Source organism: Mauremys mutica, chromosome 4 (assembly GCF_020497125.1).
Source record: "Mauremys mutica isolate MM-2020 ecotype Southern chromosome 4, ASM2049712v1, whole genome shotgun sequence".
Classification (NCBI taxonomy): Eukaryota; Metazoa; Chordata; order Testudines; family Geoemydidae; genus Mauremys; species Mauremys mutica.
Window position 1 is genome coordinate 30,298,415 of NC_059075.1, and position 15,228 is coordinate 30,313,642.

General features: G+C 44.5%; 1 protein-coding gene across 3 annotated transcripts in view; it reads right to left on the minus strand.

The window, feature by feature from the left end:
* SLC24A4 (solute carrier family 24 member 4) overlaps window positions 1–2,162 on the minus strand; it is a 149,149-nt gene extending 146,987 nt beyond the window's left edge. For 2 of the 3 annotated variants that reach the window (XM_045017113.1, XM_045017112.1), the window contains exon 1: window positions 2,006–2,162. In XM_045017113.1, coding sequence (XP_044873048.1) covers window positions 2,006–2,162 — 157 coding nt within the window. Of the gene's footprint in view, window positions 1–1,222; window positions 1,386–2,005 lie in introns of those variants that run through there. The other variant, XM_045017114.1, reaches the window with a different exon arrangement.
* Between the last annotated feature and the right edge of the window lie 13,066 nt (window positions 2,163–15,228).

Below are 15,228 nucleotides of genomic sequence, written 5' to 3' on the forward strand. Positions count from 1 at the left end.
CCAAAGGTCTTGTGTACCCCATCACAAGTGGGCATTATGCCTGAGTAAGGACTGAAAAAATCTGGCCCTAAAGTTAGTTTGGTCAGTGCCATTGCCAAAATGTTCTACTGCTGCAACAATTACAGCGAACTGAGAACTAATGACAGTGTTTATGTGATGATTTGTTACCAATTAATCAGCTAAAAACAGTACCTGACCCAGCTTTTCCCTGGTTAGTCAGGGTCTCCCCTCTGTGTCTGGAGAGCTTATATAGCAATTTCTGCTCTGGTTTCTCAGGGTCTTCTCTCTCAGGCCTTTCTGCCTGGAGAGGGTAGGCTGAACTTGTGGGTAACAGTTGAAATGTAAAGTGTAGCTTTCATGATACACTTGATCATGCATACCAAGATTTTGTGACCAAAAAAAATCAGTTCTGAGAAAGCTTATTTGCATCCAAAAACTCATGATCAAATCACATTGCAGTTAGTTATTTTCACAAACCAGTGCAACAAAAATCAAAACTAGGTATGATAAATTGTTCAAAATGTGGAAAACCGTAGTTTTTTAGACAAGACAGAATAATTGCCAAAAATCTGAAGCCAATAACACGCTTATAAGAGTGTAGAGTACTAACTTCTTTCACTAATGGCTTGTCATCACAGATCAGTATCAAGTGTAACCAGCAACAGTTTGAACAGGAGAGTGTTATAAAGCATTAAAACTTCCACTGGAATTGTTTTTAAATAAAGATTTTAGCTCCAACTTTAAGAGAATAAAGGCCCTGATCTGCTCTTGCAGGACCTTGATTGTATTAAATTAAAGCTAGAGCTAAAATCTGTGTTTAAAAAATAATTCCAGTGGAAGTTTGATGGGTGCATCCCTGCACCTGTGCAGTGCCCCACTAACTTCATTGGGTCTCCACAGGTGTAGAGCAGTCTGAAAATTGAGAACCTGCAGAACTGAGACCCAAAGTTACATTTTTAAAGCACAAACTGTGTGATCAGGGGGAAAAAACGAGCAAACTAAGGAGAATGAAATGCATTCCAGGATCATAATGTATAAATGCAGCAATTCATAATGTCCTAATTTAAAAATACTTGTACAGATGTAACAGACTAATTTAAAACATATAAAATGTTTAAACAATATCAGACTCTCAATATTATTTGTCCTAAAATCGGTTCAATCAGTATGGTAGTCTGGGGAAAAATGACGTAGTTTTAGATTATATCCAGATATCCAATACCTTATCTTGGTCTTTTTAAAATTCTGCAAGTGGTCAAGTGGCTAGAGAAACAATGGAAGTCACCATTCCTGCATTCTACTTCAGGCTCAAGTACTGTATGACTTTGTGCAGTGCATGTAATTCCTGTGGCTGGGTTTCCTCATCTGTAAAATGATCTTAATATTTATGCCCCTCAGAGGGATGCTTTCAGAAGTGCTTTGGGATCCTTGAATGAAAGGTGCTAGAGAAATGCAAGGTATTGTTACATATGATTTGTGAGGAGGAGCCAGACCTCTCACCCTCTCCTTAACTGCAAGCGAAGTTGTTCAGTAAAAGGGAGCCAAGTCATGAACTGTGAAATGCTCCTACGGAGAAGGCAGCTAGCTAAAAGGTGTGGTTATCTGAGCACTGTTTTGCTTTAATCCCACTGGGCATTAAGCATCATTATCCAGGCAAACTCACCCAGTTGCGGGCGCGGGGACTGTCACTTTTTACTGACAGATAGGGCTGGGGGCAGCTGAACAGCTTAGTGCCTCCTCCTCACCAGGAGCCAGGACCCAGCCAGCCCATCCTTCCTGACCTACCTGCAGCCTCCCTGCTTTACAAACATGTTTGTTGCCGGAGTTAATAACGATACACAAGCCAGGAGCTACCGTGCCCCCTGACAATGAGCTAGGCTGGCAGGGGCAGCGTGCAAACAGCGAGCCCCCCACCCTGGTGCACAGCCAGGCACTGCCCCAAGCCAGCCCCGACATCCCTGGCTGCCCAGCGGCCTGTACCCTGCTCACCCCCGCGGCCACCTACCTAGCTTGGAGAGCAGGCTGGACATGCACCACACGAAGAAGAGGATGGCGCAGATGAAGCCCAGCTGCGGCAGCAGCATCTCTCGCCGCTTGCGAACTTTCCTCAGCTTGAAGTGCATGGGCTGCGGGGCGGCGAGGGGCGGCCCTTCCAGCCCCATCGGAGCCAGCGGAGGGAGGACGCGGGTGGGCAGAGGGCGAAGAAGCCCCAGGAGACCAGTGGGGTTCACTTAGCGGCACCCCCTGCGGCGGGCTTCATCCCGAGGCGGCGGAACGCGCAGGGAGCGGGCAGCGGGAGAGCGCCAGGCAGCCGCGCCAGGGCTGGGGGAGAGGCGCAGGTGGGAGGCGTGCGGGGGGGGGGCGCAGAGACGCTGCCGGGGTCTCTCGAGCTGTCAAGGGGAGGGCTGAGCCCGGCGCCCCGCTCCCACCATGGCTGGGCTGTGCGGGGAGCAGCAGCGCCTGGACTCCCGGCCCCGCAGATGCTCCTCTCACTGGCAGGTGCGAGTGGCGCCGGGTGGCGAGCTCAGTGCAGCCGCTCGGCTCCCGCGGGCAGCCCGCGCAGCATCCTCCAGTCCCGGTTAAAGTTCATCCTCCGGCCGCCGCTGCGGGAGGGGCGCGGGTTCCCGGGTGCAGGCTCGGCGGTCCCGCTCCAGCTCGGGGCTGAGCCAGCAGAGCCGCCTCCCGCGGGGTGACAACCGCGCCCGTCCCTCCCCGGCTGCTCTCCCAGGCAACTTTCTCGCCGCTCCTCGAGCCCCCCGGGCAAAGCGCATGTGCCGGAGCCCCGGCCTCCCTCGGCCCCTCCCGCCTTCGCTCTGCCCTCCCCGCTCCCCCCTCCGCGCCGGGGGATTAACTGGCCAAATTAATCCGCTCCCCTAAATGGCGCAGGAATTATCCACTCGCCGGCTAGCACTTGGCATCGCCGGGCGCGCGGGGACGGGAGGCCCCGGGGAGCAGGCAGGAGCACGTGCCGCTGCGGAGCCAGCCTCTCTCCCGCCTCCCGGGCTCGGCCAGGGAGCCGCTTGCCCTTGCCAAGCGAGTGCTGCAGCCGGGGGCAGGGGTGCGGGTGAAAGGCAGCCCGTCCTCGGAGCTGGGGGCAAGCCACAACGGAGCTCCCGGCGGGCTCCAAGCGCTCCCAGGCTGCGGGGGACGCACGGGCATCTGGCCCGTCTCTGGCACTTAGGGACGTCGCTGACCCAGCCCCAGGGATATTATTTCCTGTTCTCTCTAAGAATAGGTCACACAGTCAGGCTCTCTGCCAGCCCTACCATTGCTCTGAGATAGGCAGTTGGATTTCCTACCTTAGCTTCCCCATCAGTAGGACGGGTGTCACACAGGGCTTCATTCTTAATGTGTAGCAAGTGCTTTGAGATCCTCCGGTGAATGATGCTATACAGGGAAAGGGAAAGGGAACGGATTATTCTACACAGTGAAAACCAGATGAAGGTTATTATTTGCATTACAGTGGTTCCCACAGGCACAGGGAAATTCAGTGGGAGTTGGGTGCCTGTCTTGTTTAGGATCCTTTGAAAATTCCAGTTTAAAAATTCAGATGCATTTCTTTTTGGACCAGGCATTGTACATTTTTTTCTTATTACTATACATGATTTGCCATCCACAGGGCATGAGAACATATTTGGAACAGCAGACTGAACTGAATAAACCATTTTATAAAACAGGCATTATTCCTAGACTGTTCCAAAATGGAATTCTTCTCTTAAAATCTTTTATCACCCAATTTCCACTAACAACATGAAACACCTTCTAAAAGGATTTGTACTTATTTTCTATGCAAAATAGTTATTTTCAACTTTATAGAAATACAACTCAAAAATATCTCCCCCAATCCCAAGGAGGCACAATGAAACAAAATGGCAAACAGCCATCGCAGACCATGACAACAGCACCAGGGTTAAAGCCCCTGCTATTTTTTACCATTCTTAGGGTCTGTATTGGATATTTTAGGTCTTTATCCTGTTTGTGGTCTCATCATCACCTTGGGTTTGGTCCTGCTTTGAGCAGGGGGTTGGACTAGATGACCTCCTGAGGTCCCTTCCAACCCTGAGATTCTATGATTCTATGTATATCTGTGCAGGTGCTGTTCTACCACTGGAGCCAGGCTATTTTCATTATGTATCAGAGACAAATTATTCCTAAGGATTTTTGCATCTGTTTTCTGGTGCTGAGGTGTCTATAGCCTCCCCTTCAAGTCAGAGTAACATTCTGCTCACCAGATGTGAGAAGGTGCTTTTAAATCCCCATCCCTCATCTTTCCCTGCTTGTTGTTTTGTACTGTGGTTTAACATCAGGTGGGGTATAGACAGAAGAAGAGATGGCTGGAAGTGGCCTGGATTGTGATCTTCTATGCAAGGATTTTAGACAGAGGTACAAAAGAGCTGTGATCAAGGATAAGATGTTTTGTGTTCATTATCTTCTTCACTCGGAAGATTGGTCAGACCTAAGGGTTTCTGATGGGCGGTCTCCTCCTGCTTAGGTTTCTGATGAGAAAACCTATGGTTGATTAGGGTTTCCTGCAGGTTCAACACTTGCCCAGCTTGGTTTCTTAGAGAAAGGCAGGGGATGGGATGGGATGGGTGGTGGTGGTGGTGGGCAATGATACTACTGTTGATGGGTATTAGTGAGAAGAGGATGCTGACCATCCTTAATCATACCCAGAAACATCTCTTGGTGTTGGAGTACCATTCCTAGACACTTCATAATGCCTCAGTGTGTGACAAAGACCCAACACAGAAGTCACTAAAATAGTGGTAGTCCAAGAACCTGAAAATCAGATGCAATTAATTCCTTAATACAAATAACATTTTCTGTCACTCCAGATCAGTGCCATAGCATTCCTGATACAAACAATTCAGAATATTAAGACAGATAATAGCAGGTTTGTGTGGGACTAAGTAAATCTGGGTCCAAAGATGAGGTTATGAAACACATATGCTACCATGAGTGCATTCTACACATGCTTCAGTTTTAAAAAAAAAGCAAAGAATTGAAGTATTGTTGGAAGTCTCTTGGTTTCACCCAACATGTGAGGGATTTTCATGAATGCTGTCAGGTCTTATGAAAATCACAAGGATCAAGTCAAAGCACATGGTTAGTTACCAGCATGCAAGTATGATATCTCCTTTTTTACTCAGATTGTTTTATTTTTAGCTGTCCATTAAAGAGTTCTGTTTTATAGGTAAAGCCTAGTAACTATAGAAACCCAAGGGGTAGCCCCTTGGGGAGGATCATAAGGAGAAAGAAATGAGAAGAGATCTTTGTGAGTCACTTCCACAAAAGAAACCAACTAACGGTCAAAACAATCCTCAGAGTTATCAGGGTGGGAAAGAGGGTGGGCATGGAGCAGTTCAAAGCTAGGGCTATATTAATCTCCTGGGCTCCCAGTAAACACTAGACATACACACTTCCAATTAGCATTTATATCAAAGTCCAAGATCAAAGGACAGTCACAGAATTGTGCTTGAACATTTAACTTTCAGATCAGAATCCTGATTTACACCTGCTTCAGTTCTGCATAAAAAGTACCAAAGAAGCTCTGCAAAGTGCAGATCCAGGTTTCAAACCCCTGCAAGTTTGGGGTTGTTGTACCTGGGGTTTTGCTTTTAGCACATTATAATAATTAAGATCCAGATCTTGACTGAAATCCCGAAACTCTTCTCTGGCCAAAGATGAGGGTGTTCACAGTCAGGGGTCTAGTTTGGGCCCTCTCCTGATATGTTAAATCCATGTTGCACAGATATAAATCATTATACAAGGTGTAAAGCAGTGGAGAATCAAGCTCTTTATGAGAGAGCGTGCACCAGAGCAGTCTACATTTAAAGTTTGTCATCTTAATTTAAAGAAACAATTATTGCTGTCTTATTGGTCTAGTGTTTTTAAAATGTAGCAAGCCTTGACAGTACAGACATCCCATGAAACAGGAGACTTTCCGCATAATTTTCTGAACAGTGTCTGAACCGCAAATGGGTTCTATATTTCAAAATGTTCAATATCGCCAATATAATCAAATGTGTTTTTCAGCAGAGATCCAGGAATTCCCGCATATACACACACAAAAAGAGTCACATATCTAAAACTAGAGGGACCAGAGAATCAAAGCAAGATACACAGGAATTTTTTTTTAAGAAGTACTTGTCACCTTGAACTAAAAGAGCAATATTAAATCCGACCCTCTTTGCCTATCAGCATGGTATTTTAACTCTCTCTCACCTAAGTCCCAAGCTAAAATGGCTCATTAGAGAATACGGCTAATGCTAGCTTCAACCTATCACCTCCAAGTTTCACTGTTAGTATTTCATCTTTAGCACAACTGGTATTTCATACTGAACAACAGCCAAACGGCTTTGAATTAAGGAGCTGCCTCGGAGGACATCCATGAAAGCAGCACTTCTGAGGAGAAAATATTGACACTGATGATAGTCAAAAGGAAGCATAGCAGTAAGACTACTGGGAATTCCCTGAGGAATCCCAGTTAAAAGCCCTGAGGAATAGGAAGAGTAGCAGCACAGGAGAATATCCAGTAGCCTGAGGAGTTATAATTTAGCCATGAAGACTGTGCCAGTACAGCAGAGCCGGTGTAGCTGAAGTTGCATCAGCTGAGAATCCCTGAGGAACAGGAAGCGATCACTTAATGTGGGCCTCCAACTAACCCAACAGCCTAGGGAAAGCCGGCATTTCCGGCTGGCACACATGGGAGTCAATGCCAGTGCACTCAAGTTGAAGAGATAGTGTCAGAGAAAAGTCAACAATGCCAGTGCCAAAACCAGACCAGAGGAACCTCCAGTAAACCATAAACAATCCAGCAGAGGGGATATGGAGGTGGCAAGAGACAGAAGAGTCTTCTACCTCAATGCTGAAAGTGGCTGTAAGGTGATCAACCTCCTGGTGCTTGCTGTGCAAGAACCTGATTTCAGTCCTGCTACTAATCATGTCTGTCCAGAGGTAACAATTCTGAGCATACTTGGGGTTCTATAACTGTAAAGGAAACAAGTGCTGATATGAGATGATGAAAAGGAGCCTAGTGACAAAAGCCATGTATGTAATAACGTTTTACGGTTGAACTTTAACCTAGATCATCATGTCTCTGCCAAATGCCCCCAGCCCTCTCAGCAGTAGTGAAAGGTGTTGGAAAGTGATGGGCTGGCTATCCTCAAGACAGCGGCTGGCTATATCAGAATGTCCTATTGAATGCCTCAAAGGCAGAAGTCCTCCTTGATGAAAAGTTCTTTTTCTGTCTCCTCTTGCTCACTCCGCTTAGCTCAGACCTTTGCTTTGCTCTCAAGACCTGAAATCACTCAACCTGGAATGAGAACTTACACATTGAGAAAGTGACTCAAACACTATCTGCTGAATATGGACATCGTTATACTTTACCTGGACAGTCGTCATGCTTTGAATCTCTTGCTGTCCCAACTACTGCAATTTCCTCTTTTACAGTCTGGGCTGGAGTGAAGCCAATTCATACTTTTGGCGAGCACTCCTCATTGCAGTCCCAGTTACCTAGCTGCTATGGATTTTGTGCAGAGCCTACAGTTGGGGCTCCACTGAACAGCAATGGGATCCTCCCTCACCCCACAAAGGGGTTGGAAGCAGGGGATACTCAGACCTTACAACTTGATAAACAGTCCCATACAAAACTGGGATGTAAAACTGAGCGGGGGGGGGACGAAGGCAGACAACAGCTGATTCTCTTTTCACTTATTCCACCACCTCATCTGCCTCCTTTGCCTAGCACTGCATGGGGCAGATATTCACAGAGGCCACAGAAGCAGAGGATGTGGGAATCTGCATGAGTATAGTGAGGGTCAGCCACCCACTATCACTCATGAAGGAAGAGCTGAGTGTTTCCCTTTAGGAGTGAATGAGGAGAGATTCATGGTAGCACTAGGCTCAGCTCCTCTTTCCCTCTTTCCCACAAGACTTCAGCCACTATATATTTGGGTGGGGGAGATTGTGCTTAAGCCCACTCACAAGCCTCTGATTAGAACTACACCATTATATAGTTTTCCTAAATCCCTATATTGTAAGGCCTCTGAGTCAGCAAAGCACTTAACCAAATGGGTGGACTTACACACGCTTAAAGTTAAACATGTGCCTAAGTGCTTTACTAAACTGAGGCCTAAATTGCTGGGGATCCAGAAACATGGCAAAGCCAGAATGCTCTCTCTGCATGCAGAAATCATCAGTAATATAACAATTCTATCCCTCTGTTATCTTCACTAGCTTCCTATCCTAGTCATTATTATTTGCACAGTTTTTACAATGCTCTGTGGACTTTCTTCTCCATTCCTCTCTGACTTTATATCCACCTTTCTTTTCTGCCTGCTTCTCTGTTTCCCCAGTCTTAATTTCCTCTGTGTGGCTTCTGTCAAGGAGGATGACAGGGTTCTTATAGGGGTCACCCCCTCTGCTGCACTGCTGTGGTCGCAACGTCTAGTAGCAGCAAGTGTCCACAGACCTGCCCTTCCCTTCAGGGCAGCTAAGCCTAGTGGCAAGTGTCCACAGAGCCTAGAGTTGCCACCCATCCGGCTTTTACCCAGACAGTCTGTTTTTTGGCTTCTGTGTCTGGGTGCCATATTAAGGTTAGCAGGTGGCCGGTTTTCAGGCACCTGGCAACCCTAAATGGCACCCAAACCACAAGTCCAGTTACCATTGGGCAGAGGGAGGCACCAGGTTGTTACCCCATACCAGAACCTGCTCAGCCAGGGCTGCCTCCTCCCTACAGGCAGGCTCCTTGAGACAATCCAGCGTGCAACAGGGGGAGAGGAGCAAGTGATGGGTACCGGGCCTCGAGGGATGAGACAGAGCAATTAGAAAAGTGGCAACCCTAACAGAGACACCATTCCCTTCAGGGCAGCTAGGCGCAGTGGCAAGCAGTGCTGTAACAAGGGCGAGGTGAATGAGGGACTTGCCTCGGGCACGCAAAGCTGAGGGGCGCAGAAAAAGATGACGTAAGTGCTTTTGTCTGCAGAGACAACAACCGTCATTCGAGTAATTGTGTTCTAGTATTCCCAGTGAGCACACGCTTATTATATATTAGGACTTCTCAGATCCACTTAAGACCCACCAAACAGTGAGTGCCTTTGTTTATCATTCCTTATTTCTTATGGAGATGACAGACTGAGAATCTGTGATCTCTATAATATATTAATTTTGTTTAATGTTTAGACAAATGTAATACATTTATTTATGTATTTTTAATTTTTATTCCAGTCTATTGAACAAGACCCTGCATTATGAATAGTATGAATTCTAAACATCCGAATGGGGCAGAGTACCATAAATGACTAAAACATGCTACAGCAGAAAATGAAAAAATGTCAATGACAATGGGGAAATGGCTAGTGAAAAATGCATCAAACGATGGGAATACATCAATAGCTGATGTCTCTGATGACGTTAAGTTCAGCACTACTATCTAATAGTAACAATGAGAATTATACAACTTCAGAAATTATTGTTGCTATCGACCAGCAATTGGATCATAAGGTTACAATTTCACCTTCAGTATCAATTACTGACAATGATGAGACACTTGACATCTTCGATATCATGACTAAAACTAATGTGAATGGCCGCGATCAGCAACATAATTCCTCTGCAAGGCGAATCATTGAAATAAATTTTAACGATCCACCATCCTGGCCCTGTATAAACGATAAAATAAGATGCCACCTTATTGAACATGGACCTGACCAGGGAAAATATGCAGATTTCTGTGAATCAACATCGGAAGATGGAAGAAAATTTTCAGGAGACTGTTTTTTTAAAAAGCTTTTTAATGGTGAAACCATAGAGCATAATTGGCTTATTTACTCGGAAACCAGTAAGTCCATTTTTTGTTTTCCATGCATGTTATTCGATCAGTGCTTTACCAAACTAATATTGCAAATCAGAAGGTAGGATTTAATGATTGGAAAAATTTAAACCGTGTTGTGGAACATGAAAATTCAACCAATCATCGTGAAAATTTCTGTAAATGGAAATCCTTACAAAAGAGATTACTAAGCGGAGAATGTGCCGATGATGCACTACAAAAAGCTATTGAAACTGATAAACAAAAATGGAGACAAATTCTAAAAATAATTCTTGATGCCGTGATGTTTTGCGCCAAAAACAATTTACCACTTAGAGGATTGTGTAGCAGTATAGAAAACCCTAATTCGGGAATATTTCTTAATCTATTGGAATTTATAAATCATTATGATGTTCAACTAAAACAGCATATCGTAGCTCACAAAAAAGGTTCAGAGAGTTATTTTTCACCGGCTATACAAAATGAATTTATTGGCTTACTAGCAAACCAAGTTCATAATGAAATTATATCCAAAATAAAAAAGCTAAATATTATTCTATCCTTCTGGACTGCACATCAGACATATCTCATCGAGAGCAAATGTCCCAGATTATGAGATACGTGAGAATCGATAACGGAATTGTATCTATAGCAGAAAGTTTCATAGACTTTATTGAAACCAAAGAAAAAATGGGAAGTGGATTAGCCAAAGAAATAATAAAGAAGCTCGAAAATGATGGGCTTGATCTTCAAAATGTGAGAGGCCAAGGCTATGATAATGATGCAAATATGTCAGGTGTGTATAAAGGCATCAAAGCTGTCATTTTGCAAAAAAATAGATTAGCGAATTTTGTACCATGTTCAGCCCACTGTCTAAATTTAGTCAGAATACGTGTTGCTTCCATAAATTCTACTATGGTTTCATTCTTTGCCACTGTACAAAAGTTATACACATTTTTTTTCTCATTCAACCAGTTGCTGGGATATTTTAATGGGTATGTTAAAAGTATCATTAAAAGGTCATGCTGATATTAGATGGTCATCAAGAGCTAATGCAATGAAGCCTTAAATTCACAGATTACAGAAGTGACCAAGGCTCTAAAAAATGTCGCTGTTTCATTGAAATGTCCAGAAGCAGTATCAACAGTTAATAGCCTTCTGAAAAAATTAATTATGAATTTTTGTGCACGTTATCCATATGGTGCAATATCCTAACTCATATTGACAAAATGAATAAAGCCCTACAAGCAGAAGGCATCACTGTTTCTCAGGCTTGTAAAATGGTCAACGGATTACGAAATATTTTACAAGAGATGCGTGAAAGCAATAACGATATGGTCAATATTTTTACAGACTGTAAAAAAACAGCTGAAAATATAGGAATACCGGCAGAATTTATTGAATCCAGAAAGCGAAAAGTAAAAAGGCAGCAACTTTATGACTGTGCAGACGTATCTTCTAATTTATCAGCTGAACAATCTTTCAAAGTACAAATAAAAACCATATTTGACACCATAATAGTTGAGTTAAATTGGAGATATGAAACTTTAAATGAGATATCTTCTGATTTTGATTTTCTTTTGGGTGATTCGCTTGTTAAAATGGACATTACTAATCTTCAAAAAGCAGCAGTGGATTTAAGTCTCAAATATGACAGCAATTTGAATGTCTCAGAATTCTCGTCAGAGATTCAGAGTTTCAGGGCCGGTGCAACCATTTAGGTGACCTAGGCGGTTGCCTAGGACACTGGGATTTGGGGGGCACCATTTTCTTCGGCAGCGACCGCAACAGCCGGATCTTCAGCCGCCCCAGTCGCCGCCGGCATTTAGGTGGAGGGAGCTGGGGCAGGGGAGCGAGGGGAGGGCCACCTGCAGCAAGTGGGGGGGGGCGGCACGCAGGGGAACTCCCCGCCCCAGCTCACCCCTGCCCCGCCTCCTCCTCGAGAACGCCGTGGCTGCTTCACTTCTCGCGCCTCCCAGGCTTGTGGCGCCAATCAGCTTAGGCACCGCAAGCCTGGGAAGCGGGAGAAGTGAAGCAGCCACGGCGTGCTCGGGGTGCTCATGAGCGGAGCAGGGGTGAGCTGGGGCGGGGGGCGTGCCTCAGGGTGGATGGTGGGGGGTGGGGAGCTGCTGCAAAGGGGGCACCTCAGGGCAGAGGGGGGGAGCTGCCGCGGGGGGCGGGTGCCTCAGGGCGGGGGTGCGGGGGAGGCGCAAGGTGGAAGTTTCGCCTAGGGCGCGAAACATCCTTGCACCGGCCCTGCAGAGTTTTAAACATCAGGCATTAGCATTGTTTCCAAACGTTTCATGCGCAAGTAGTTTGGATCCTCTCTAGTTAATTCATGAATAAAATTTGGCCGAATCTGATCCAAATTTAGAAATTGCATTAAGAATATTTCTCTGCTTGCCAGTAACTGTGGCTTCTTGTGAAAGAAGCTTCAGTAAGCTCAAATTAATTAAAAACTACCTTCAAGCAACCACGGGTCAGGAGAGATTAACAAATACGTCCATCTTGTCAATAGAACATGAAGTAGCGAAAAATATTAATTTTGATGCAATTATCGATGAATCTGCCTCATTAAAAGCACGAAAAGTACAATTTTGAAAAATAATCATTAATCGTATCTGATATGGTTCTACAGCTAAATTTTATTTGTGATTATTTAAATAGTACGTTACATGCACTATGATGCACACCTTATATGTATTAGTTGATTTCATATGTAGAACTTATGATTAAAATAAATAAACATTCTATTATCGTTATTATTATTGTTATTTACATATTTTTCTTTTTTTTACAAAGTAACTACTATGAAATTATATGGAGTGGGGAGGGCGCAATTTTATATTCTTGCCTTGGGTGCAAAAATAGCTAGTTTACTTATGCTCTGGTGGCAAGTATCCCCGGCTGTTGTGCCTAGTACTGATAGTCCCCAGCTGTAGTGCCTAGGCGTAGGTGCGGGGAGGGGTAGGGTACTACTTTCCCTGGGTTGCAACCCAGGGCCCTTTGAAACCACTCACCCCCAGAGGAGGGCTCAGGTCCCTATGTCTCCCGGGATGTCCCCTGTGTCGCTTCCTACCCTTAGACCTGCCTTGGGCATCTCCTCAGCTGGCAACGGCTCAGTGTCCCCTTCATTCCCTGCAGTCAACTGGTTCTTTGCAGCACAGTCAGGGTCCCCAGCCTCGGCAGTCTGGAATCTTGGCAGTTCTTCTGCAGAATCCTGCAGTGCACATCTGGTCTCCTCCTCTGCCAGGCCAGACTGAGATAAACTGCTTTCTTTTATACGTTCCCTCCTCTGGGCGCATGCCCAGCATGGCATGGGGGCATGGCCTCTTGGGACCAAAGTAGCTGGTTAACCCTTGCCTGACCAGTGCAGGGTTGGTACACCCTGTCACAGCTCCCAGCAGTTATGTTCCCCTCCTCTTGGTCATGTAGAGCCAGTGTAAATCTTTCATTTGCAGCACACGCTGTAACTGGAACACCTTCCCTCTGAAGCCATTTCTCTTCAACTCTCCCTTCCAGACCTACATTTCTATGATTCTATGACTTGTTGACATAATGCTGAACTCAATCAATCTTTGTATACACTGACCCATCAGTCATGGTCTTTAAAAAAAATTTCCAATCTGATCCTAACCTTTCAAAGAAAGGATGTTGTACAGGAAAATACATTACATTACAGTGAACAGGATTTGTAGCTGAAATTCACTGAAATTCATCTTGGTTAATGCAGAGTAATCACAATGTTCCCCTGGCTTTCAAAAGTGTCCAGGATATCCAGGTTCCATTTGGCTAATCTAAACTGTCTATTTTCTTCAGGTAGCAGGAGGGATATGCAATTGCGGTGAGTTACTCACTAGCCTACTGTAGCAGTAGTAGTAAGAATGAGTGTGGCTGTTGCTTACCTGCCCTGTTTGACTCACCTCTCCTTCTTTTTACTGATTTCATTTAAATATTTAAATGCTGAAATATTCAAGCCACAGACTGTTTACATTTCACTTCACCAGAAGGAAGCGAAGTTTGAAAAGTGTTACCATGGAAACAATGGAGTGAGGCGGCAGCTAAATATGAAAGGAAGTCACCCAATATTAAACATACAGAGATGTTTCAGGGTAACTTGAAATGAAAAACTAATCTTATTAGTTGGGCCACTGCAGAGCATCCATTTATCCTTATTACTTCATTACAAGAAACAACATGAGGCCTCCTCTTCAGTCTAGTGTAACAAAGTAAAAACATTTCCCATATGAAAAGCCATCATTAATTAAGTCAAACCCTACATACGAGATGGTATATTCTTGGAGGATAAATGGCAGATGTGGGCAGGGCCTAATTCAAACTGGTTGGTCTACACTGATGCTGGCTATTGGTACATCAACTTTTAATTGATGTTTTTGTGACTGATTCTTTACTTAAAATTGATGGAAGGGGAATATGCTTATAAAATGAATGCACATATCTATCCGTGCTACTATACTAAGGGGAGGTTGTGGTGGGTGCTCTGACAGACCATGGGGCTGGGAGTCAAGAAGTCCTGAGTTCTAATCCTTCCACTGACATGTTGTGTGGCCTTGGGCAAGTCTCTTCATCAGTTTTTCCAAACCTTACCCCTCCTTTCCCATCCATCAGTCTGTAAAATGGGGATAATGTGTATTCACTTACATCCCAGAGGTATGGTATCATGAGGCCTAGTTAATGTTTGTTCGGGGCTTTGAACACTTAAAACTCAGTTCTGATTTAATTTACAGAGGTGTAAATCAGAAGTAACCCAGCTGACATCAGTGGAGTCACACTGGGGTAAACAAATGCAGAATCAGGCATGTAAAGTATTTTTAAGGGCCAGAGCCTATACTTCTCAAGCAAACCAAGCTCCCATTGACAGTAGGGAGTTTTGCACACATGAGCTCTGAATTATTGCACTGCAAGACATTTTTCAACGTTTCAGCAGTTTGGGGCAAAAAGAAGATTAGCATGTAGAAGTATGAAGCTAGACACACAGTGCCTCTTCCAATGATACAAATGAGCACACAGAGTCATGCTGCTGTGAAGTGGATTTGAAATCATCCTTGTGGATAAATATAAAATTGTACCTTTGTCAATCTATCACCACATATCCTGAAATTCCAGAATCACTTCTTTCAAGCATGGGTGGGAATAACCTCCTGCTACAGTCAGTGCTCACGTCACAGAAGGATTTCCAACATCTCTAGAGAAAATACACAAGCTGTAGCTTTGCTGAATTTTATTTTTTCTATTGTGAAGGCAAGGGAAAATAATCCAATTTGCGAACAGCATAGATTATTAAAATTAAAGTATAATTAGCCAGGCTACAATAGAATTTGAAGAGCAACTAGCAAAAGACACAAAAACTAACAGCAATTTTTTTTAAGTACCTCAGAAGCAGGAAAGCTGCCAAA